Here is a 25,177-nt window from a genome sequence, read left to right as displayed (position 1 = left end):
AATGGAAAGCCTATAATAATTTATATTAGATTATAGTCTCTGCTGTATAGGTAAAATTTACCCATAAATAAAAAAGGAAAATCATAGCTCACCAACCATTACCATTCTTTTGAGTTTCAAATACATAGGCAAGCAGAATATTGCCTTTCAGGTCTCTGCATTCATTTCTTTTCTTCTTTTCTTTCCCTGTTTTTTTGTTTTTTTTTTTTTTTTTTCCTTGAGACAGAGTCTGGCTCTGTTGCCTAAGCTAATCGTACTTCATTGCAACCTTGAATTCCTGAGTTCAAGCGATTCTTCTGCCTTAGCCTCCTGAGTAGCTGTGATTACAGATGTGTGCCACCACATCCGGCTGGCTAATTGTCCTATTTTTTGTAGAAATGGAGTCTCACTATTGCCGAGGCTGGTACATTTCTTTCTAAATCTGCAAATTCCTATCCAGTGATTTCTTTCAAGAAAGTCCAGAGACCACTTGCTTTTCCCCAACTTGAATTCATGCCGTGGTGATGAAACAGTTGTCATTTACAGGGAGAGGATACAGTAATAGCATATGCATGTAAAGTTGACCTGTTATGGGTTTCACTTTGTGCCTTCTACCAACCTTGAATGGAAAATATTTAAAATAAAAAAATGGGTGATCTTGTCTACAGTGAACATGTAAAGACTTTTTTCTTGTCGTTAATTTCCTAAATAATGCAGTGTAACAACAATGTACATAGCACTTTCATTGTATTAGGTATTGTAAATGATCCAGAGGTGATTCACAGTACATGAGAGGATGTGCCCGGCTTATACACAAATACTACACTGTTTTATATCAAGGACGTGAGCATCCATGGATGTTTGGCATCCTTGAAAGCAAATCCCCTACAGCAGCGGGTCTCAACCTGTGGGTCGCGACCCCTTTGTAACAATGAAAATACCTCGGGGCATTAGGAAGGTTGAGAAGCACTGCCTACAGATACTGAGGGGTAACTGTACACGTCTTGTGCATAGATCTTTCATGTGTATATTTTGTTCCCTGCTGCCTCACAATAGTGTTAACTTTAGTTCCATTTTGAGACAGGACGGTAACTTAGGGTAAACTTAGCAATACACAATTGCTTTATTGCCATAGCTTGGAAGGGAAAGGGGCTGTCACTAACAGCCAGCAGGTCAAGGCCAGGGATGCTGGTAAACATCCTTTATGCACAAGACAGCACCTCCCAACACACAATCTTCTGGCCCCAAATGTCAATGGTACCAAGGTTGAGAAATCTTAAAATGAACCAAATCATCTTTGCTGACGTGAGGGGAAACAGTTTCACCATTAGAGAGATATTTACTTGTTTGTGCAGCCTCCAAACCAAATCTATTTTGAGATGTAGAGAGCTCAGACCTTGCAGAGATCCCCTCTCCCACCATCTGCAGACAGCCTGGGAGTGGCAGCCTAGAAGCAGCCACAAAGCTCTGAGCACAGCAGGTTCCTTCCAGCCGGTGCCCCCAGCCCAACTCTGAGCTGTCTGGGCCCGCACATGCCGTCCTTCAGGCAGTTTCAGTGATATTTAAACCTCCAAAGGCTTATGAAATTTTCTTTAATCCCTTCCCAAAACATGATTTAGGTGCAGTTGATACGATCTGCTATCCCCCAGATTTCCTAGTGTTTGCAGCTCATTTTCAGGACTGCCTTGCAGGTGTAGCCGTCTGTGTCAGAGACAGAGAGCCTGGGGCTTTCCTCCAAGTGGGGAGTCTGCAGAGAACAGGCTGGCAGCTGAGATTTTCACCCAAATGGCTTATATTTGATGTATAATAGTTATAATTGTGATATATTAAAAGTGAATTCTTTTCATAGATCAAAAGTTAACTCATTAAATCTGTTAGTCTATTTTAAATCTGTCTTCCAAAAGAACCCTTTATATTCATATAGCACTGCATCTTTAAGTCTGTATCCTTGCAAAACCGTAGATTCTAAACTCCTCAAGTCAGAGACTTGGAATGGCTTAAATCCGATGTGAGTCTTCCGTGCTGAGGCTGAATTTATTCAAGCATAACGTCCAAGCATTTGTTCTGTTGGCAGATAGTACTTATTTCACAAGAAGTTCATGTCGTGAAGGCACTGAGCTCAGAGGGCCTTCATGGCAATCTTGTCTAGCGGTTCTCAACCAGGCTGCACGTGGATCACCTTGAGTAGAAGCATAGCCCAATGGAACAAGATCTGGGGTGCTGCTCGGGCACTGGGCTTTTCCCAAAACTTGCCCATGTGATTCTAATGTGTCAACTTTGTTTTCTTTTTTGAGACAGAGTCTCACCCTATTGCCTTGGCTAGAGTGCCATGGCATCGTCATTGCTCACAATAACCTCAAACTCTTGGGCTCAAGCGATCCTCTTGCCTCAGATTCCTGAGTAGTTGGGACCACAGGCACCACCACCACACCTGGCTAGTTTCCTATTTTGAGTAGAGACAGAGTCTCACTCTTGCTCAGGGTGGTCTTGAACTCCTGAGCTCAAGCAGTCCACCCACCTCAGCCTCCTAGAGTGCTAGGATTATAGGCATGAGCCACCACGCCTGGCCTAATGTGTAAACTCGATGAAAAAACTTGACTCTTGCCCAACCCCTCAGTTACAAATGGGGAAACTGAGGGCTCAGTTAATTCCTAAAGGTAAAAGTCAGCAAACACTGGAAAGGGCCAGCTATTAAATCTTTCTGACTTGGCAAGCCATATGGTTTCTGTAGGAACTGCTTAACTCTGCTTGAAAGCAGCCATAGACAATCCAGAGACAAATGAATGTGGCTGGGTGCCAATAAAACTTTATCAAAACAGGTGGCTGGCTGGTTTGGCCCATAGGCCATAGTTTACCAACCCCTGGTTTAGATCTCACGGTAGAAACTTACATGAGGTCTGACAATTAAGCTTGAGTTTGTCCTAGATAAAGTACTGCATGCACATACCTCACTGCTGAATATTACTAATATTACCTTCAAAGTACTCCCCTTGGGAAGCTATGCACTGATCCCAGTGCTTAGTTCACCCTTCCAAACAATTTTGGAACTCTCTTTCTCAAATGACCATTAGAGCTGTCATCATATGAGGTCTGACAATGAAGTCCGTGAACTTGTCACCATGTGCTTCTGTTGGCAGCACTGACCAACTCATTTGATGACTTTGGCATATCAGTGTCTCATAGCTGTGTTCATGTTGACATGTGGTAATTTCTTGCTGAGTGACGTTCATTATTGTCATTCATGTTTTTATGCCTTACTATGCTAGTTCTGATGGTCATTCCAGAAAGAGTTCCAAAATTGCTTTGAAGGGTGAGCTAGGCACTGGTGTCAGCTCATAGCTTCATGCTAGGTGTACTTGGAAGGTGAGTATAGTGATGTTCAGCAATGAGATGTGTAGCACTTTTTCTAGGATGAGTTGGCAAACTTTAATTGTCAGACCACAGCTAGACCAATGATAGGCCAACAAAAGTTCTTTCTTCTACTAGTTGCAATCTTCCTGTTCAAGACTGTGTCTATAACATAGCCAGTTTCTGTAAAAGGCAAATACCTTTATGGAGGCTAAGGCAGGTATCCAGGTTCCCATAGTATCGAGCACAGTTATTTCCATTTTCTGTGTCCTTACGAGAGGTCTGCATTTTGAAGGTATTTGCAAAAATTTGAATAATCATCACACTGTGTTCTGCTAAAGTAATAACCCAGACAGTAGTATTCCTGTCCAAGAGATTTTTTTTCTAGCTGGAGAGTCAGAAAATTAATGTGATCAGATCCCCAAAGCAAGAAAGGAAAAAAAAAGCCTATTCTGTTAAGGAAAATGGAAAACTGCTATATATATATATATATATATTTTTTTTTTTTTTTTAACCCAGTAAAGGGATCGGTTGTTAAATCTCTCAATTCTTTGCCATCGTGCTGCTGACCCACAGGGAAATATTTTATCCATGTTTCTTCTGAATAAATCTGAGTAGATGTGAACATTGTATCTAGTAGCTAGTAATACTTACTAGAAGTCCTTGGGCGTAACTGTGGGCTAAGGCCGAGGTGGTGGAAAAGAAGCCATCACAGTTGGGCGGCGCCTGTGGCTCAGTTGGTAAGGAGCCGGCCCCATATACCGAGGGTGGCGGGTTCAAACCCGGCCCCGGCCAAAATGCAAAACAACCGGAAAATAGCCGGGCGTTGTGGCGGGCGCCTGTAGTCCCAGCTACTCGGGAGGCTGAGGCAAGAGAATCGCTTAAGCCCAGGAGTTGGAGGTTGCTGTGAGCTGTGTGAGGCCAAGGCACTCTACTGAGGGCCATAAAGTGAGACTCTGTCTCTACAAAAAAAAAAAAAGAAGCCATCACAGTTAATGTGGAGGGTTATGCGTTTGGCACTTAAAAAAGTGTTTGTGTAGCTTTTCCTCCAAAATACACTTGTAAAAGTAGGTTTCCTGAAAGGTTAAAAAGCCCCTGAATCTGGTCATTTTTCTTGGAGATTGATTAATCTAAATTTGGTAAGTTACTGTCAAATCTGTGCGCTTCAGAGAAAGCGACTCTGCCTCTACCATTTTGTGCATAACCAGGGGTCCTCAAACTGCGGCCCGCGGGCCACATGAGGCAGTGTGATTGTATTTGTTCCTGTTTTGTTTTTTTACTTCGAATCAGATATGTGCAGTGTGCATAGGAATTTGTTCATAGTTTTTTTTTTTTTTTTTAAAAACTACAGTCCGGCCCTCCAGCGGTCTGAGGGACAGTGAACTGGCCCCCTGTTTAAGAAGTTTGAGGACCCCAGGCAATGCATTCGATAAAAGTGCTTCCTGTCCTGGAAAAAAATCAGTCTTATTTATAATTTTTTTTAAATTTCAGGTTGATGTGAGGATACAAAGAATTAGATTACAGTGTTTGCATGTGTTAGGTAGAGTCCCTTTTAGTAGTTGTGTCCTATACCCAGAAGGTGTGCCATATACCCCCATATTGTGCCCATTAAGTGGGAACACACCAGTTCCCCTCCTTCTCACCCTCTCCCCTGTCTTGAATTGAATTTTCCTCTTTTGTGGGTGTGTATGCTCTACTGGCTTCATATTAGTATTCAGTACATTGGATACTTGCTTTTCCATCCTTGTGCTACTTTACTAAGAAGAATGTGTTTCAGCTCCATCCAGCTTAATACAAAAGATGTAAGATCTCCATCTCTTTTCATGACTGAATAGTATTCCATGGTATATAAATACCACAGTTTGTTAATTCATTCCTAGGTTGATGGGCATTGGGGTTGTTTCACATCTCGGTGATTATAAATTGAGCTGTGATAAATAATCTAATACAAATGTCCTTATGATAAAATGATTTTCTTCTGGGTAGATACCTCATATTTATAATTTTAAAATAATGTTCTTGTCAAGATTTTGCCGAGTGAACACTAGAGATGGTGTAACAAAATTGATCTATTTCCTCCAAACTGGTGTCCCTCTATATGTTGTCATCACTGAACTGGGCTTATTGAACGGGGCATTAAAGAGAGGGACAATTGTAGGTAATAGCATCATTGGGGACATTATAGACAATAACATCATAGATTGGGGGATCATAGAGACATCATAGATAATAGTTGCATGGAAAAGAGCCTCATAGAGAAGGACCTTATAGAGGGGATATGGGAGAGACAGTGGTAGATTAAAACCATCTCTAGTACTCCATTTGGCTAAATCAATAATAGTGATGATAATTTGTGAGGGCTACCCATGCGAATTGCAATATGTATAACAACAGGTGGTTTTCATCATTTATACTTAAGTCATAATAGGTTTTTCTCTTCTTGCCTAGTTCTCTGATAAGCATGGTCAGTGGCTTACAGTTTTTAGAAGGTATAGGGAATGTGGTTATGATGGACTATTTCTCTCTGAAGCTTTCTGCAGTAGTCCTCTTGGCATTTTTTGAGTTTTCCTTAATCATATTTAATTAGAGGTTATTTTCAGTCCTATCAACCTTAATTTGAATTTTGGCTCTGCCTCAGATAATCTTGACCTTGAGAAGATTTATGAACATCTCTAGATCTGAGTTCTCAAATTATAAACTGGCTCCAGCAATAATTGCCTCTCATTGCTCATGTGAGGAATATATGAGATTGTGCCTGTAAATGATGGAGTAGAATGCCTGGTACTCCAGAAACTTTAAACAATGATAAATCATCTTGGGTGCTATTATTATTCTTCCCTGTGACATAAGCTGGCCTGGTCTACACAGTTGTATGTTCATAAAGAAAGTGTCTAAGGTTAGGAGAAATGCAGAAGGAAGAACGCACTGGAGAGTGACTTTATCCTTCCCTCCTAGGTGAGGACAGCTATCCCTCCGCTTGCTTTTTCTACTTTGCTCACTCCATCCTGGTAGACGTCCACTGATGCTTTCATCTTTGATTCTTGAGTCTCAGGGAAGAGTCATTTTCCAGTGCTTTTGAGAGTTACATAGCCCTAAGGGATTTTATGAAATAATTCCAAAGGAGTGTTCTACAAGACAAATGATATGAGTTAATACCAAATGTTTCTTCTGGCAAGGGAGTGTTAGGTTATAAGACAACTGCTGAAGGCTGAGCTGATCTTTATCCAGGGAAGTTCTGTACTTGAGGTTGTCTTGTAGGTTAGAAAACAGGCACAGATAATGCTATTTAAAAAAGAGGTTTGTTTGATACAGCTATAAAGCAATAGCTGTTACCAAAAAATATTACATAGCTATAAAGAAGATACATAAAAATATATAAATCTTAGAGTGTGGTCATAAAATGCCACTGAATTCTTGAATGATGATTATAAATGGCTGAAATTCCCATAATTTTTATGAATCAACCCCAAAACATTTCAGAACATCTTTTTATTTTTCAGAATTGAGGCATTGTTCTTCATTTTATAGTTTCTGAGTATTGTTTATGCTTGTTTTTGCTGTCGTTACTCAGAGAATAATTATTACCTTAAAACATTTAAGAATTTTTTCCCTAAATAATAAATTCTACGCAATAAAAGGCAACAAAAATTGTCATGCCAGAAATGTAAACAGCAGGCTGTCACCTGGGGCTATTTATCTTGTAAAGTCTTTAACTACCATAGGAAGTCTCTGGAGGGTGATGATTTATTTGTGTAGGAATTCCATTTAAAATACATTGATAATATCCAGTTTTTTAAAAAAGCTCTGGAAATCTATAGTTTATCTGAATATATTATTCATTTATCCCAGCAGCCAACACTGCCAAATAGAACTAAATAAGAAAAAAATAAATATGCAATTCATGACTGCTGTGAACTGATGAAAGTTTTTGAAAAGCAATAAACCCCTGCCTTGTTATTGGGCATTACAGCAGCATTATTGAGGGTGTGTTTCTTCTAGCCCCTTTCCTATTTCTCCTCCTTCCCCCACCCCTTCATTAAGAAATAGCATCATGTCCCTACAGGCAAACACCGCATTTTGAAGATGTTTGCCACAAAGATTTTTCTGCCTTTAATCTTGTGATGTGAATGTTGGTAGAACTTTCATCCCTTTGGCTGGCAAAGAATCTCTAGATGTGCTGGAAGACAACATTAGTATATGATTGTAGAATGGACAAAGGGTGAAGAATAGTATATTATCTTTTTAGGTCAATTATTTGGACCAAAAGACACAGGCTCCCAAAAATACCTTTAGAGTCTGTCACACAGATCATGTTAATCTACAGTGTATTGTAGGTTTCATCTGTCTGAGCTCAAGATTCCACATGTAAAGAAAGTAAGTCTAAAACTATCTATAACCTTGGGTTTTACAAAGGCAGTTATATCCAGATATTTTTTCTTGTTGAAATTCTGAAGTCAAGGTGTACATATGTAGAGCTAAAAGTTACCTTTGAAAAGAAACAGGCTGTATTTGCACAAATTAAAACTTATAATTATGTTGTATTTTTACATACAACATATGTAAAAATGGGACAGCAACATATTTCACCTGGTCTGAGTTCATTTGTTAGCCTTTCCTTACAAATTCAATCAAAACTTTCATCAGTCTATTAATCTCCCTATAATAGGTAGAGAGCTAGAGAAGAATCAGTCCATCGTGTAAGAGTCTGGGAAAAACCAATGGTATTAAGGGGATACTGGCAGGGAATACTATGTACATTTCTACATGTAAATTAGATTCCTAATACTGTTTGTGAAACTGTAAATTAGGTAAATGGCCCAGAGCTGGTTTTATTTATAGTGAATGAGATATTAAAATGTAGCAGTATTTCCTTTCCTCTAAAAAAACTTCTAATAAAGATTTCAATTCTTTGTATAAAAAAAAATCCCAAATTAAAGACTTTTAATTAAGTCTTGGTAAGATGTTCCAAGCATGCCTCTTTTTAACCCCCCAAAAAGGTTCTTCCACATGGTGCTTTTAGTGTTTACTGATATTTCAGATCCTCTTGGTTCTAACAAGTATCACTTAGATAATTTCACTTAATTTGCTTTCTCCCTTGGAAACCCCAATTTTCCATTTGATGCACTCTCTCTTTGGTGTTTCAATCTGTAAAACCAGTAGAACACTCATAACGGGCATTCTCCAGGGATAGGACAAGGAAGCAAACGAATGAATGAAAGGAGTTGCTTCTTACGGCATCATTCTCTAAAAAGTCAAGACATAAATCAACTCTAGAAGTCAGATAGTATATGGAGAACAGACTTTGGAATTGGATACAACTGGCATGGAGTCTCGGTGCTATCATCACTAGCTGTGTAACCTTGGGGAATTGAACCCGTCTGAGTGTATTTCTCCATCAACAAATCAAGGAAATAATACATTCCTATGGCATAATTAAGAGGACTAGAGATAAAATATGCAAAACAACTTACATGAAGTGTATGTTCAGTAAATAGTAGTTGCTATTATTACTATGTCTACTGCAGCTGCTTTTATAGCGGCTACTACTAGTCAACTACTGCTATTATCACTGTTGCTATTATGACTCCTATAAGTATTTCCACTACCCCATGAGGAAGACTGTGCAAAGAGGAATCACTTGTTTTAGTTCTAAACAACTGAGTTCTCACTTCATCATAGCCCATCTTTCTAGCTGGAATAGGAGAATGACTAAGTGTTTTTAAATCCGATAAACCCAGGGGAAACTTGTGGCGAATGACAGACCATAGAGGATGGGCAGACCTGAGCATATTGCCAATGCTGAATTTGAGACTTTGAAAATTGAATACCGTCAAAGATGTTGAGGTTTATCTCACGGTCAGTATTTGATCTTTCAAAGCTGACAATTAGCTAACATACTTCAAATTGGATTAGAAGTATGTAGACTTTGTGTGTGAATATCATTGTGATCACTTACATACTAAGGGAGTGTGTCATGTGGAGAATTATTATGTATTTGGTGCATGGTAATTAAGAATTCTAGGGCGGCGCCTGTGGCTCAAAGGAGTAGGGTGCCAGCCCCATATACCAGAGGTGGCGGGTTCAAACTTGCCCCGGCCAAATACTGCAAAAATAAATAAATTAATTAAATTAATTCTATTACTTAATGAACTAGGATTGAATTGCATTAGACATTCTTTCTGTAATCCCAAATGAAAGTAAAGTCAAATATAATTATGATGGTTTCTAATGTGACCTGGTTGGAATAGCTTTGAAATGGTCTGAGTTTAGAGTAGAACGGAGTGGAGTACTTCAGTTAGTCCTGCCACTCTAATGCCAATGCAATTCAATAAACATTTGTTGCTCCTAATCAACATCAGATGGTAAGTCACAAAAATTAGCACAAATAACCTTTGTCATTATTAGTAAGTTACTATGCAGTAAACCTGACTAGTATATTTGATCTGTAGGTCACTTTAAAATTTTACTTTTCATTGTAAACTTATGTAATAATATAAAAAAGTAGTTATAGGGGCGGCGCCTGTGGCTCAGTGAGTAGGGCGCCAGCCCCATATGCTGAGGGTGGTGGGTTCAAACCCAGCCCCGGCCAAACTGCAACAAAAAAAAAATAGCCGGGCGCTGTGGCGGGCGCCTGTAGTCCCAGCTGCTCGAGAGGCTGAGGCAAGAGAATCGCGTAAGCCCAAGAGTTAGAGGTTGCTGTGAGCCGTGTGACGCCACGGCACTCTACCCGAGGGCGGTACAGTGAGACTCTGTCTCTACAAAAAAACTGTAAACAAACAAACAAACAAAAAAGTAGTTATAGTTCAAGTTCACCCCTTTTATTCTTCATCTTTTTATTTAGATACTACTTTTTAAAAAGCTAATTAAGTTTTTTTTTTTTTTTGCAGTTTTTGGCCAGAGCTGGGGGGCTGGGTTTGAACCCGCCACCTTCAGCATATGGGGCTGGTGCCCTACCCTTTTCAGCCACAGGTGCTGCCCAGCTAATTAAGTTTTTTAACTGAATAAACCCTCATATTAAAAATGAGGGTAAAATTATAAAAAAAAATCCATTAGTTAACAGTTGGCATTCATTAACATGACATAAATAGAATTTATCAAATATCTTTGTGACTGACATTTTATAGCAGAGCCTGAACATTATTAGCTTCTGGTTTCTGAAGTTGGGCCTTGTTGCCAAGACACATTAGTTACTAACCTACTGAATTCTCTTACCTATTTATTCATAAAATGTTTTCCAACAAATTTCTCATTCTTTGTTGGCTACCTATATTAATAAAGAGTGCTTTACGCATAATTCAGCTTTAGATAAGGTAATCTTTATTTGAAAATACAACATTCTATTCCTTTAAATGTGTCTACATACAGGCAAAGAATCTGGATAAAGTATGATAAAATAGCAGGAAACAAAGCCAAAGTAGATCCAGACAATCACAACCAGGAGAGAGTGAGGGCAGTCAGAGAAGGACAGCTGTGTCAATTTTCCTTCATTCCTCTGCCTTTAATATTTCTGTTCTAGAAATTAACCAGCTCAGAAATGCCACATTATAGACATGTTTACTTTTACCTAGCTCACCTAATGGTGAAGTCATTTCTTTAATAACCATAGCATCAGATAAAGGGTGTATATACAGTAAGAGAACCACTTCCTCAAAGGGACTGGGAATTCTTTTAGGAATAGCATCATAAAACCTGGGAAGCACTTCCTATAAGAGGTTATCTTCAACTCAAAACCAAATTTAATTCCTTTCTACATACAGTTGGAGTCCCTCAGGTCCTTGGTAGGGCAATTGGCAAGAGCAACCTCTTAATCCATAGGTCAATCAAACCAAGGGCTGTGCTTCCCTTTCTTCGTTCACTTCAGAGGCTCATGCTCACCCCAGGTTAACGCTTGAAGACTTTTTTTCACTCTTTCTTCCCGCCAAGTGTTTCCTGCTTCCTGATCGTGCGTGGGTCTCAGCGACCCCAGGGTATCCCTGTGGGAACTGGGCCTGCCGGGCTTCTCTCAGTTTCCTTTCCAGTGTGGCCGTCTTGTACTTTTCCAAATTCAGCTGCTTCCGGAGCTCCTCAGCTTTCCCTAGGGAGGGGCGTAGAACTCGATTTCTGGCCAGAGCTGCTGCAGAAGGTCTCTCTCCTGGATTAGGGTGGATCATACTCTTGAGGAGACTGTCAAAGTCTTCTGAGAGCTCCTGAGGAATGGCGGAAAAGTTACCCTCTCGGATGCAGTGCCATGCAGCACCATTGGCAGGTAATGACTCTGCTCCAGCAGCCACTGCAATTGTTAATCCCAAGGCAAATATATCTGCTTTGGGAAGGTTCTGGTAATCCTTTTGCACAATCTCATCAGCCAGGAAGCGACTGTCTCCTTCTTCTACTTTGGGTTTGCTTATTGATGTCACATGACCCAGGTTACCGATTTTATATATCACATTGGCAGAGAGAAACCAATCAGCTTCATTTTCAACTTCGTCTAAGACTCCAAGGGACTCACTTTGCATCCTGTGGCAAATGAAGATGTTACTGGGTTTGATGTCCATGTGCACCATGCCAGCATTGTGGATATACTTAAGTCCAAAGGAAATCTGTAGAAGGATATCCTTGAGTTTGGGCTCTGGGAAATGATTACCAGACTTAGTGTTTTCAGCTATAGCAGCTTGCAAGCTGCCACCATTGCAGTATTCATTCTGAATGATCATGTGGTCATTTTCTGCCCACGAGGAGTAGTAGCGCACCACGTGGGGGTGATGCCCGAGAACTGCATGAGCATAAACTTCATGCAAAGCCAAAGTCTCATTTGATAACTCTGTGAAAGATTTCATAGAGCGCTTTATTGCATAAACACATCCATCCAGCCTCTTTATGCACTTGTAGACTATACCAAATTCTCCAACCCCAATTTTTTCTACCTCCAAGAATTCTTTTTGATAGCGGGAAGCCATGTTGGTTTCTCGTAGAACACATCTCTTGGGAGACGGCCCTTGGGCTTCCTCTAGACCAGCTTCCTCAAGATCTCCTTGGATTTTCCTCTTGCCACTGGATTGAAGGAATAACTTTCTATCGGACTCTGGGGTGAAGGGATTGATATTGACCAGAGCCAATGAAGCCATCTCATTCCCAAAGGGAACAGGTGTGATTTTCAAGTGCTTAGAGCTTTTGGGTGGACGCTTCTTTACGGGAGAAAGCACCAACGGGTTCGGAGTGTTTTCGGGAGTAGAAGGGCGGTCACTGTGAAGCATCACGCTCCTTTTGTTTGGTCGGGGTGGTGTCTGAGGACATTGGAGAGGCGGTGACACTAGATTCTTCAGAATCTGATCTGGACTTTTGTCTTCTTCCTCAGATATGTCAAGTTCGTCCTCAGATATGTCGAGTTCACGTAGGTTTTTAAGGGGAGTTCTAGACAGAAAGAGCTTTGCCTCCAAGTCCTGACCTTTACCCTTCTTTGGGGTTTGGTTCTGGGCCTCCCTGCTTTCTTGTGCTTTCTTCTGTCCTTTGCTCTCAGGTTCTTCCTCACTGTAGGAAAAGTTTAATTTCTGCCTCAGTTCTTTCGTATCATATTTGTCATCCATCTTGGCCAAAGAGCTTTCCAGCAGAGGCAAGACGTTCTATCCAAAGGAAGCACTATGAGAATCTGCAGCAGAAAGACAGAAGATTTTAACCTCCTAAGCCTCACAGCCCAGCTTTCCTTCTGTCAACTAACTCTAGACACTATTTTTGATGTTAATTAGGTCTTAAGTTCCCCACTCCAGCCATCATCATGACTCTCAAATTTCTTACAACTGGCAGAACATGGTAAGTAAAGAACTATAACATTTTTTTAAAGGTCCCAAGTATTTATCTCAACAGTACAAACTACCCTATAGAGACACTGTATACACTAGTAGCAATGAGCGCTTATTTTTATCACTGTTTTGGAAAACCAGATGATTGCCAAAGACAGCATACACATGGTCAATTTGAATTCATTCCAGCCTTTAAAAAAAATCTGCAAAACACATTAATAGTTGTGATATATAGCTGAGGCGATTTTGTTTTGTTTTTAACAGTGCTTACAGCTGTGTAGTGTTCAACCTCAAACTCTTGGGCTTGAGCAATCATCTTGCTTCAGGCTCCCAAGTAGCTGGGACTACAGGTGCCCACCACTACATCTGGCATATTTTTCTATTTTGAGTAGTAACAGGGTCTTGCTCTTGCTCAGGCTGGTCTCTAACTCCTGAGCTCAAGCAATCCATCCACCTCAGCCTCCCAGAGTGCTACAATCACAGGTGTGAGCCACCATTCCTGGCCTTAAAATTCTATAAAGGATTTAATTGATATGATTGAGGTTTGTTAACCATTTTAAATGGCCATAGATATTGCCAAATTCCATTGTATGATAGCCATAGTAGGTAAAATGGCTGCCAGAGTCCTAGAAAATACAGTGGAAATAACTAGCAATGGAGATTTCCAAAGTACTTCTTGAAAGTCCCCACCCACCCACTTTCTGACACTTAGTTCTACATGTGCTCAGTAAATTCACCCCTGAGATTTTTGGAATGTAAAAGGAAATTGTAAAAATGAGTTCAAATCATAGAGACCTGCTTGAAATGGACAGTAAATTACAAATCCAGGTTTATGTGTTTAGGAAATACTTTGCTCAACTACAAAATGCAAAGAATTAAAACTCCTTGAGTCTTCATTTAAAAACCCTAATTGTAGGGCGGCGCCTGTGGCTCAAGGAGTAGGGCGCCAGTCCCATATGCTGGAGGTGGCGGGTTCAAACCCAGCCCCGGCCAAAAACCACACATACACACACAAAATATGATTAAAAACCCTAATTGTACTTTAGTGCTAGAAGAAAATGCTTGTCGGTCAGCAACTTACACTTTATTTTTCAGTCTTGATATGTGGAATTGGTTATGAACAGGATTCCTTCGGATCCAAGTTTTAAAGTTAGTGATTTCAGATATTGCTGTGAATGATGGAGGCAGGCTTATTACCAATACCTGAACTCGGTGTTTTCTATTTGTGTGTAGCCCCCAAACAAGTGTGTGTTAATTTCATCTGCCACTGTGCAACAGCATCGTTCCAGGCAAAGAGCAGAAGACATAGATAGCCCTGGGAGTGAGGCTTTTCTTTCCAGCTCTTGCCCAAGAGGGAATTGGGCTGTCTTGCAGAGGAGACAGATAGGCTTAGTCCTGGGTACCTTCCATAAAATATCAGAATGCCACATAACTGAAAAGAACTGGGAAATCTTACGACTTGCAGGCAACACTAGTATAGCTGTGGAATCTGGGAACACTGCACTATCTAAGTTCATTTTCAGGATTTGGAACTCAAGTGCCAAATTATTTTCCCAAACTCTGCAGGAACCCTCATCTACCTACCCACCTGTCCACTCACCATTTCTTTAGCAAACATTTGTTGAAACTGTTATTTAGCAAGCATGGTGTTTAGCTGCTTTGAATCCAAAGGGGAAAAAGAGACATGGGTTCTGTCCTAATGATGCTTTCCTTCTGAGGGAATTTTTTGTGCCTTAAGTTGCCTCACTATAAAAAGGGGCAGGGGGCAGGCAGCTTAGTATTGTTGCTAGAGAACACTGGCCCTAGTTGATTTAAAGTTAACCAAATTAACTATTTGAGTAAGAGCCTCATTACCACAGTGTATGTCAACTTAGGTAGAACCATCTAACCCGAAATATTACACCTTAGTGATTTGTAACTCCACAGGTGATATACCAGATCACAGATGATCAAAGACAGACCAACTTTCCCACTTTAAAGCAATGCCTCCGACTCTATAATTGAGCTAGTTGTGAACATATGTCTATGAACCTCAGAACCTTCTGTAGGCAACAGCTCAAATTTTTTGTGTGGAATAGTAACAGCCCAGGAAACAGAGTAAGATAGAACTCTTTGGACTTGTGTCCTGAGTACGCAGTGCTGTGAAGACTTTAAGGATTTACCAGATTTTGAAACATCCAAAGGCCCTTGGGTCTACTCTCTAATAATGGCCTTCAGGCAGGATCCAGGGGTCTGCCTCTGAGCTTCCTTTCCTACCTCATAAAGCACCTGTACAACCGTAGTGAACAGAGACCCTATTTTCTATACAACAGGAAAGTAATACAGCAACTTGCTAGTGTAGCTAGTTCAGGTAATTGCTGTCCCGGATTGGCTAGGTAAAGTCTCAGGAACTAAATAGTCATTGAAATTCATGCAAACAAACCTGCATTCCATTAGAAGCCAGGAACCCACCTACCTGCTGTCTTTCAGCTGTTCCCCCACCCCAAGGGTGGTTGTATCCTGAGCACCAAAGATGCCATTTTTTGATTGTTTGGCATTCAGGAAACTATAGCAGTAAACAGTGTTAATTTTCAGGAAATTAAGTGGTAAAACTTAGTATGCCTTTATAATCAAGCTTAATTACATCTAGTTAAATATATTATTGTTGCTTTGAGTTCAGAAAAAGCTTTCAGAATCTTAATTTATGGTGAAGGCTCAATTTCTTTAGTCATCGTTATGTAAAATAGAGTTAACACTGCAAAGAAAAATCAGATAAAAGATTAAAAATCCCAGTGCTAATCCCATGGAATCCCATTCCATGTGGTTGAAGCAATACTAGAGGTCACAGGTAGTATAAATTCTGATTAACAGACATGAGCTTTGTTACAGGGAGATGGATCATTATAAAGTCATCTATCTGAGCTACATACAGCAAGCAGCATGATCCGATTTCATTCCTAGATTATTTTTAATATGTAGAATTAGAGATGTTTAGGATGCATTTGCTATTATTTTAACAGTACCATTTCCTCCTAAATAGCTTTTGTTAAATAAAATAGTGTTGCACTGGAAGAGAGTATTTCTTAGTAACACTTTACAATTCCTCCTTCCACAATTCAATAAATCATCTTACACCTGTCAGTACATATAGTCTAAGATTTATTGCATGGTCCATTATGTAGACGATAGCGTCTTGGCTAGAGAGCAATTTCTAAAACTAATACAATCAAAGTGGTTTTATAATACAGTGAACTGTGGTTTGATGTCTCAAATATGTATTGATGTCTCCAGAACCATATGATTTGATTCTATCCAATTTTGAAATGGAATTAAGATTTGGCTTTATGTGACTTCTGTTATAGTCAGGAAACCTTTAGATATGTTAATGTTATTCATGTACTTTCTATCCAGCAAATGTGTACTGGTGCCTCTATTTGCACAGCTAGCGTTATGCTAGATGCTGAAATGCTATGGGGGAGCAAAAAGAAAATTAGAGGTTGGTGGGAAGACACAACTGAGGAGTTCAAAGGAGCAACAGACAGGGCAGTTATTAGCCAATAAAGAATCTAGTTTTCTTAAGTAGAATATTCATTTTGCAGGGTGGTGGTAATTAAAGCTGGCTTCTACTGGGGATATTCTAAACCTAACTATAGTTTTGAGGACTTTGCATGCCAACTTGGGAGTTTGAACTTGATCTTTTAAAAATAGGCAATTTTTGGAGTTTTCAGAATGCAATGATACAGGAATGCAAGTTTACTGGGAAGACTGCTTTGGTGGTCCTGTGTGGACCCAATTGGCTGGGCAAAAATTAGTGTAATGAAAACTAATGGTTCATGGAAGAAGATGGTTAGAATGGTAACCCCGGGAAGGCTGAAGCCAAGGGGTCTTTAAAAATATAATAACCACAAGAGGGCACAAAGAGGTTAAAGTCCAAGATTATGCTGAGGTTTAATCTGGAGAATGGTAATATCCTTTGTAAAGATTAGGAGATAAGAAGAAATTTCAAAGGGACAAATGGTGCAGTTAAGATAGTTGAGTTTAAAAATAACACGGGAACATCAAAGATAAAAGTTGCTAGAGAGCTGGGAATCAAACACCAAAGCTTAGGTCAAAGTTGGTATCAAAATCTCAATAGCATTTGGGCAGAGGAGGGAGTTAAAGCTGTAAACAAAGATGCCATCACTGAGGGAATACATGGATATGAAGCCACAGTTTTAATTGTTCAGAGATGGAAAACCACTTGCAGTCAAAATTGCGTAGTGTGCAAGTCTACCTTTATATTAAATGCATTTGTTTTGAAATTTTGTTTATAACACATTTTAGTGGCACTTTATTCAAATAAAAATAGAACATTAGAGAAAGATAGTTGGGGAAGGCCAAAAAGTCCTCTATATGTGAGATTTACTCTCACCATTTAATTAGCCAGCTGTCACTGATGTCATATGACACTCTGCCTCCCTGGAGTAGCCAATCCTATGATGGACCAAGGTCACAGCCATTTAAAAATCAAATGATAAAAGTCACACTTTGAGAGCAAAGTTTAACATGATTGCTTTTAGCTTTATACATCTTAGGTCAAGCCAAATTTAAAGAGGTATACCGCCTCCAGCCAGTGGGGGAAGGCATCATAAACAGAGGAGTCTGGGTCTTCTGCTGGCTGGCTGCTTTCTCCCCTCACACCACCACTTGAAAAAAAAATTTAAGTGAGAATCACTGGGGGCAACTTCACCAAGACTTTTTTTTTTTTTGTAGGGGGCACATTCTGAACATTTGACTTCCATCTTCTTTTTACTAGATTGCCAGCAGGGATGAGGTGATCCCCGCTGGCCTGGGTGATGGAGGGCCCTGCCCATCTGTGCCTAAACTTTCCTCTGCCATGACATCGACTCAGAGGCTCCTAGCCCACCAAATTCTCCAGCCCTGCTTCCCCTGTGCCTCTGTTGGCTCCCTCTTTCTATTCCATTTCCTCTTCCCCAGTGGAGAATGAACTGGGGAAAGGCCCAAGAATGGGCTCTGATGACAAAGACTAAATGATAGAATCAGGGACCATGAGAAAGGGAAGGTGAGAAGAGCAGCAGAGGGCTTACTTTCTCCCCCACCCCCCTTAGCTTCTCCTCTTCCTTTGCCTTTCTTTTCTTCCTTTCACAAGACCCTCTCTTGGGTCATTGTTCTTGAAGCTTGTCTATTGTGTATCACTGGGCACTAACATCCTTTGTTCATCCACAGCAGGGGTCCTCCAACTTTTTGTTTTGTTTTATCTTTTTTTTTTTTATTATTGTTGGAGATTCATTGAGGGTACAATAAACCAGGTTACACTGATTGCATTTGTTAGGTAAAGTCCCTCTTGCAATCATTCACTGTCCCTCAGACTGTTGGAGGGCCGGACTATAGTTTAAAAAAAAAAAAACTATGAACAAATTCCTACGCGCACATCTTATTTTGAAGTAAAAAAAAAAACGGGAACAAATACAATCACACCGCCTCATGTGGCCCATGGGCCGCAGTTTGAGGACCCCTGAGCCAGAGGAACAGTTGAAACATGTTCCTTTGGGAGAAGAAAAGATGCCACCATTTTCTTTCTGACACTTTGGGCCCGCTTCGTTTTTGTTGGAGGATATTCATCAGGGGGGAAAATCCACACTGCCCACTGAAGCTTACTCTCTGGCTGAAACTGGTAAATCCAGGTGTCATCACAAGTAACAAAGCCAGAAACACATCTACACCTGCCTCTGTCGAATCCGCCAGCATTTCTTCATACCATTCAACAGTGATACGCTTGTGCTCATTTATCGAAGCGTGAGACATCCATAGGGATGAAGCTTTCCTGACTTGAAGATAATTGTGCAGGATTTCCGACATTGCCTGTGATTCAATCGGTAGTGCCACTTCAATGTCCTTAGATGTCACTCAATTATTTTCACCATTTTTTCCGTAGTGGGGATGTTTTTCTCAGTCACTGCACTCAGCAGACCTCCACTCCTCCCCTTGTCTTTTTTTTTTTTTTTTTTTATTGTTGGGGATTCATTGAGGGTACAATTTGCAAGAGGGACTTTACCTAACAAATGCAATCAGTGTAACCTGGCTTATTGTATCACCTGGTCTTTCAGTGAGGTCAGGCTAGTCTACATTTTTGAACCCACTGAACAATTGTCCCACAGGAAGCAGTAAGGTCTCCGAAAGCCCACTGTAAATGCTCAAGGCTTTGAGACTCATTTAACCTACTTTAAAAATCCTAGAAAATCATTGCATGAAAATGCTCTCTTCCCAGTTCCATAGCTGACGCTGACTAGCAAATGAAGCCCTCCCAGCAGAACCACTAAGCCGAGCAAGGTGAAACTTACAGTCAACAGCATCCTTTTGGATCTGCCCATGTATTTCTTGGAAGTGAAATAATGCACCATAACATAGTCTGTCTCAAAATTTTCGTAGTGACCTCTGTGATCATTACAACGGGCAAGTCCTCCTGATTCTCTGACTAGTGGACAGTTTTCTCTCACTACATTATAAGCTAATGGCTTGGTATTTTTTCCTTCATTTTAAAAAATGACATTTGTTGGGCGGCGCCTGTGGCTCAGTCGGTAAGGAGCCGGCCCCATATACCGAGGGTGGCGGGTTCAAACCCGGCCCCGGCCAAACTGCAACCAAAAAATAGCCGGGCGTTGTGGCGGGCGCCTGTAGTCCCAGCTACTCGGGAGGCTGAGACGAGAGAATCGCTTAAGCCCAGGAGTTGGAGGTTGCTGTGAGCTGTGTGAGGCCACAGCACTCTACCGAGGGCCATAAAGTGAGACTCTGTCTCTACAAAAAAAAAAAAAAATAAATAACATTTGTTCTTTGACTTCCTCTTTAACAAAACATTATGTAAACTAAAATACAGTCCAGGGAAATAAGAGCTAGTTCATTTCTGAAATACAATAACCCTTAAATTGTCTTTAGTCTTGTGTACACTAATGAATGCTATCGGGAAAATGCCTTAATTTTTTTCTTAAATGCTGCCAGTTAATTAACTGTCAAAAAAATCTTTTTTTGAGGCAGGTGGCCATCAACCAAAGAAAAACAATACTATGTTATCAGTTTGGTTTCCATCGTTGGAAATATTTGATTTTACTTTTCAGATTACCCAACAGTTTGCCTGAGTTGACCTTTGAAAGTCTTTGGGTACAGGAATGAGTTTATTCTTTTATCATCAAAGTTTACATTTTTTCCCCAAATGTTTGATTTAATATATAAAAATATTACTGATTTTATATTTCTGGTGAAATAATTAAACTCAAGAGATCAAATTTGTATGATCCAAATTCTTTTGCATAGGGTCATTTGATATGACCATTCAGGAGTTATTTTTAGGCATGAGGAATACTTAAATGATTCAACAAACCATTCCCCTATATTTCCAAGTTTATTTTTTTATTTTTTTTGCAGTTTTTGGCCAGGGCCAGGTTTAAACCTGCCACCTCTGGAATATGGGGCCGGCGCCCTACTCCTTGAGCCATAGGCACCACCCTATTTCCAAGTTAAAAAAAAAAAAAACAACTTAGAAATTTCTTACAACAACAGTATTTTCCTGCTAAACACTGTTCTGGTAAAGTTTCTGAGATTTCCTATGATAAATTAACAAAAATTCATACTTATATATGTCTCATATGTATGTAACAAGTACAGGAATAAAATTATATAGAGACATATTTATAAGCTATATTCTTTTATTCTGGATAAGTTCTAAAGTATAAAACTAGTAAATTGAATAAATCATTGATTTTTGTTCACTGTATCATAAAACCTGTTTCTCCATTTTGAGCAATGATTCTCAGCCTTGGCTGCACATTAGAAACTTCTGGGAAGCTTTTAAAAGCTTCATTCCTTGAACCTCACCCTGAACTAGTTCTTCAGACTCTCTGGCTGGGAAGGTGTAGATGGAGCCTGTATTTTCACAGGTCCCCAGGTGATTGCAAAATGCAGGCTGGGTGGGAACCACTGGCCCAGTGGATGATGAACATCATCCTGCACTCTTTTCTGACTTCCACATTTCTTTAATTTCAACCCCATTAAAATGATTTTGACTAGACAAAGGTAGTATCAGTCCTACTAAAGGCTGAGGAAATGCTGAGTAAAGACAGTGAAGTCAGAGACAAAGGATGCCATGAATTTAAGGACTTTGAGATTCAGATTCAAATATCCTAAAATCTAGGCTACAGTCTGTCTTTGAAGGTTATTCAGAGCTGAAAAACAATCACAAGCTTTCATATTCTTTCATTCTAGAGCAGGCATCCTCAAACTTTTTAAACAGGGGGCCAGTTCACTGTCCCTCAGACCGCTGGAGGGCCGGACTATAGTTTAAAAAAAAAAAATTCCTATGCACACCGCACATACCTTATTTTGAAGTAAAAAAACAAAATGGGAACAAATACAATCACACCGCCTCATGTGGCCCGCAGTTTGAGGACCCCTGTTCTAGAGGATGCCCCAAATGGAGAATTCTCTTACATAACATTGACGTTGTAAAGTCTTAACAGACCTGACCCACTTTGGATGGAATACAATTTTAATCTATTTTTTTATTACATTTTTTGAGCCAAAGAGTATAACCTCCTTTGGTTTTAAGTACTTTTTTTGTACCACCCGTGTGGGGATATGAATGTTATGCACCCTATGAATGCCACAGATGAAATAAAACCTAAAAATTGGGGAAGATAAAAATGCTATAGAAACAAAGCAAATCATACTTATCTATGCAGAATTATTCGATCAAACACTTGCAACTTTTCTGGCTTGTGCAACTGAAGTGGAGCACCTGCAGAATGTGTCTGGCTTAGAAAAGGTCTGGTCTTCTCACAGTATCTACAAAACAAAAATTGCATTTTCATCCATCCAGAGCTAAGCATTCAATATGAGACTAATTTGACATTCAGCTCTGGCAAAAATGTTTGATGGTATCAGTAAAAACCCTATTGAAGTTGGAAGGCCAAAACATGTTCATTAATATCTGGCAATGTCATCATCTCGTTAAGACGGAGGAATAGGGATAAGATCAAAATTATTCAAAAATTATTCAATCTTGAGGGATGGAGGAAGTAAAGCTTGAAGGGACATATATAAACAACATGTATGACATCCATCACCATCGGGGGATTTTACAAGACATTACTTATCCAGCAGTCTAACCCTCCCCCTTTTAAGATGTATTTTGTGATTAAGAAAAAACAGACAAGGAAAATCAAATTGACGGAAACAGCAATCAATGAATAATTCCATGCCTGGATACACGTACAACCCAGCACTTCAAATGCTTATTTGCAGGATGGAAAGAACTGACTAATCCTCAGTGCTAATGCTTTCCTTACTCTTGACCATGTTCTCACTAAGGCAACCTTGATCCAATTTAAGATCGTCATTTCTTACTCTTCCTAAGTCTGAAGCTTCTGCTTCTCTGAACAAAAGACACAAATAAAACGGGAATTTTTATTCAGTCATTGTGTTTTACTCATTATTTAAAGCTACATTTTTCTGATTAAAAATGATTTTGGTGGCTGACAAAAGAATCTAGAATTTTGAGTACCTGAAGGATTAGAATTTGAGGCATACTCCAACACTCACATAACAGGAGTTGAAAATGTAAATGAATTGAATTACAGTGAAATTTAAAAATGGCCTGGACCAACAGGAAAAAAATGCTATGTGTAAATTATTAAAAAAAAAGTACTTGGATTACTAAAAAAGGAAGTTTTTTTTTTTATCAGTAAGGAGAGCAATTTTCAATAAATGGCCAGGTAGCAGATGATTTAGTATTCATAAGTGCAAGTACTAAACTCTGCCACTGTAGCAGCAACAGACAATATGTAATTTAGTATTTTAATAAGACTTTGTGAATACAGAAATTTGAATTTCATATACTTTTCTGGGTTTTTTTTTTGGGGGGGGTTGTTTGTTTTTTAGGGGTGGTTTTGTTTTGTTTTGGAACAGGGTCTTGCTCTGTTGCTCAGGCTACAGTCACAGCAGTGGCATCATAGCTCACTGCAACCCAACCTCAATGTCCTGGGCTCAAGCAGTCCTCCTGCCTCAGTCTCTCAAGTACCTGGGACTTCAGGTGCCCACCACCGTGCCTGGCTTTTTTTTTTTTTTTTTTGTAAAGAAAAGATCTTGCTGTGTTGCTCTGGTTGGTCTTGAACCCCTGGCCTCAAGCTATCCTCCTGCCTTGGCCTCCCAAAGTACTAGGATTACAGGCATGAGTCACTGGCTGGCCTGAATTTCATATACTTGTCACAAAATTTTATTCTTCTTTTGAGTTCTATAAAAATTATTTTAAAATGTGAAAAACATTCTTAGCTGGAAAGTCACACAAATAGGCAGCAGGAAGGACTTGGCTTTTGGGGTACAGGTTGCCAATGTCTGGTCTTGGAGAATAAATATATTACTAATCTGAAGGCACTTGAGCAAAAATTATTAACTACTATTAGTCTGTTTTACAACATTCCCATACTTTCCTTCATCTCATAATTCTTCACTGACAAGTAGGTTGCTTCTCTTGATAGGCTGTGGAAACCCAGAGTACTGTGAGAAGGATTCAGAAATTGAACAGAGGTAAATGAGCACAAAGGGGATCAGGAGAGCTGCTCGGTTGCACTGTCCCTGGCTCTTATACGTATGTTGTAAGCTTCTAAAACACTTGCTATGTGTTCTACCGATAAAAAGTTACAGACATATTCTTGGAAATGTTTTCCTCTATCCATAAATTTTGCATCTGAGATCATTATTTTTAAGGTAGAGATTTTCAAAGGTTCCTAGTAGCACAGCTTCATTCAATATCAATTTTCAAAACTGAGAAATGCATTTATTGGTCGGTTGCTCACCTCTTTTATTATAGGCAGAAGTGGGGCTAGGGGAGGAGGAGTGAACAAAAAAGAAAGACCACTCACATCTCTAATACCTGGAAATAACTAGTTGTTGTTAGCTCTGCTAAAATTACAACTAAAAGATAACAACTATACTAAGATACTTATTTATGTCCATTAAAATTTGAAAGCTGTTCTAGATCATAAATAGCATTTTAATAATTGTTCTCTGTATTTATTGACTACTAGATTAGAAAAATAAATAGTGAACTCCTGATGATGGAATTTATAAATATATGGAGCACATTCTGTTGGTGTTAATATAGAAATTTCAAATAAAACCTGACAAGGTAAATATGGTATCACATATCAAAATGACTTAAATTGTCGTCTATGGAACACTAGACTTAAATTTGTATGTAGATTGTATTTTATTAGGTTTTTGAAGTTCCCTAAGCGGCCTGTCTTGCCAGGGCATTTGGAATTACTATTATGCCCAATGAAAAAAGGCATTAAAAAATTAAACCAACATAAATTACATGTACTTGGGGTCTGTTGTGAGTTGAACCCAAAGATAGCCTCAGACTTGTGCAATGTAATTAAAACATCTTAAGAGTTCAGTTACATATAAAGAATTTATGCTTTTATGCAGGTGGCATGTGTTAATACAGATGTGTTTTCTTATTAAGTATTGTGATTAAAGTTTCTTAGAAGAAACTTGACGTGTCCATATCCTGAGTATGCTGGAGTGGTGGTGTTGGGTGTCAGGCCTCTGAACGCAGTTGCTGAATGTTGCTCTGAATGTATGGAATAAAACAAGCCAGATCTGTGTTTGCCTTGAAAGGTATCCAGGCCTAATATTATACTTTAAAGACATCTGAAGTATTGACTTCGGAATAAGAGCAAGCATTCTTTAAGGCCTGGGCAAACCCAAAAGGAATTACTGAAATCTCCTGTTTCAGGCATACATTTTAATAGTAGTGCTCAATGACAAGTCATTAATTCCCTGCAATCTGACCCTTGGGTACAGGTCTCCAAAGGCTAAAATTAGGGGCATTTGTCTGCTTACCTTGCTGTTTGATTGGGTATCGCTGTATGTAGAAGTACAAAGCTCATCTGTTAAGTTGCATTTACTATTCTCTGCTGGTGTCCACATCCATTTGTAAAGGCTTGTATTGAGACTGGGCTAAAATCAGATGTCCCACTGTGGATTGTAAAATTATCAACTCAAACCTCACTACAAACTATGTAACATGAAAGAGGTTGACT

General features: G+C 39.5%; 2 protein-coding genes across 6 annotated transcripts in view; one reads left to right on the top strand and one right to left on the bottom strand.

Annotated features, from left to right (window-relative positions):
• MID1 (midline 1) overlaps positions 1 to 25,177 on the top strand; it is a 367,686-nt gene that overhangs the window by 259,059 nt on the left and 83,450 nt on the right. The window lies entirely within an intron of this gene.
• On the bottom strand, positions 11,199 to 12,890 carry LOC128577882 (wee1-like protein kinase 2). Its single transcript, XM_053580258.1, has one exon. It carries the CDS (start codon positions 12,888 to 12,890, stop codon positions 11,199 to 11,201), a length of 1,692 nt encoding a protein of 563 aa, XP_053436233.1.

The sequence above is a fragment of the Nycticebus coucang genome, chromosome X (assembly GCF_027406575.1).
Source record: "Nycticebus coucang isolate mNycCou1 chromosome X, mNycCou1.pri, whole genome shotgun sequence".
In the NCBI taxonomy this organism is placed as follows: domain Eukaryota; kingdom Metazoa; phylum Chordata; class Mammalia; order Primates; family Lorisidae; genus Nycticebus; species Nycticebus coucang.
Note: the sequence above shows the minus strand (reverse complement) of the source record. Positions and strands in the feature narration are given on the sequence as shown.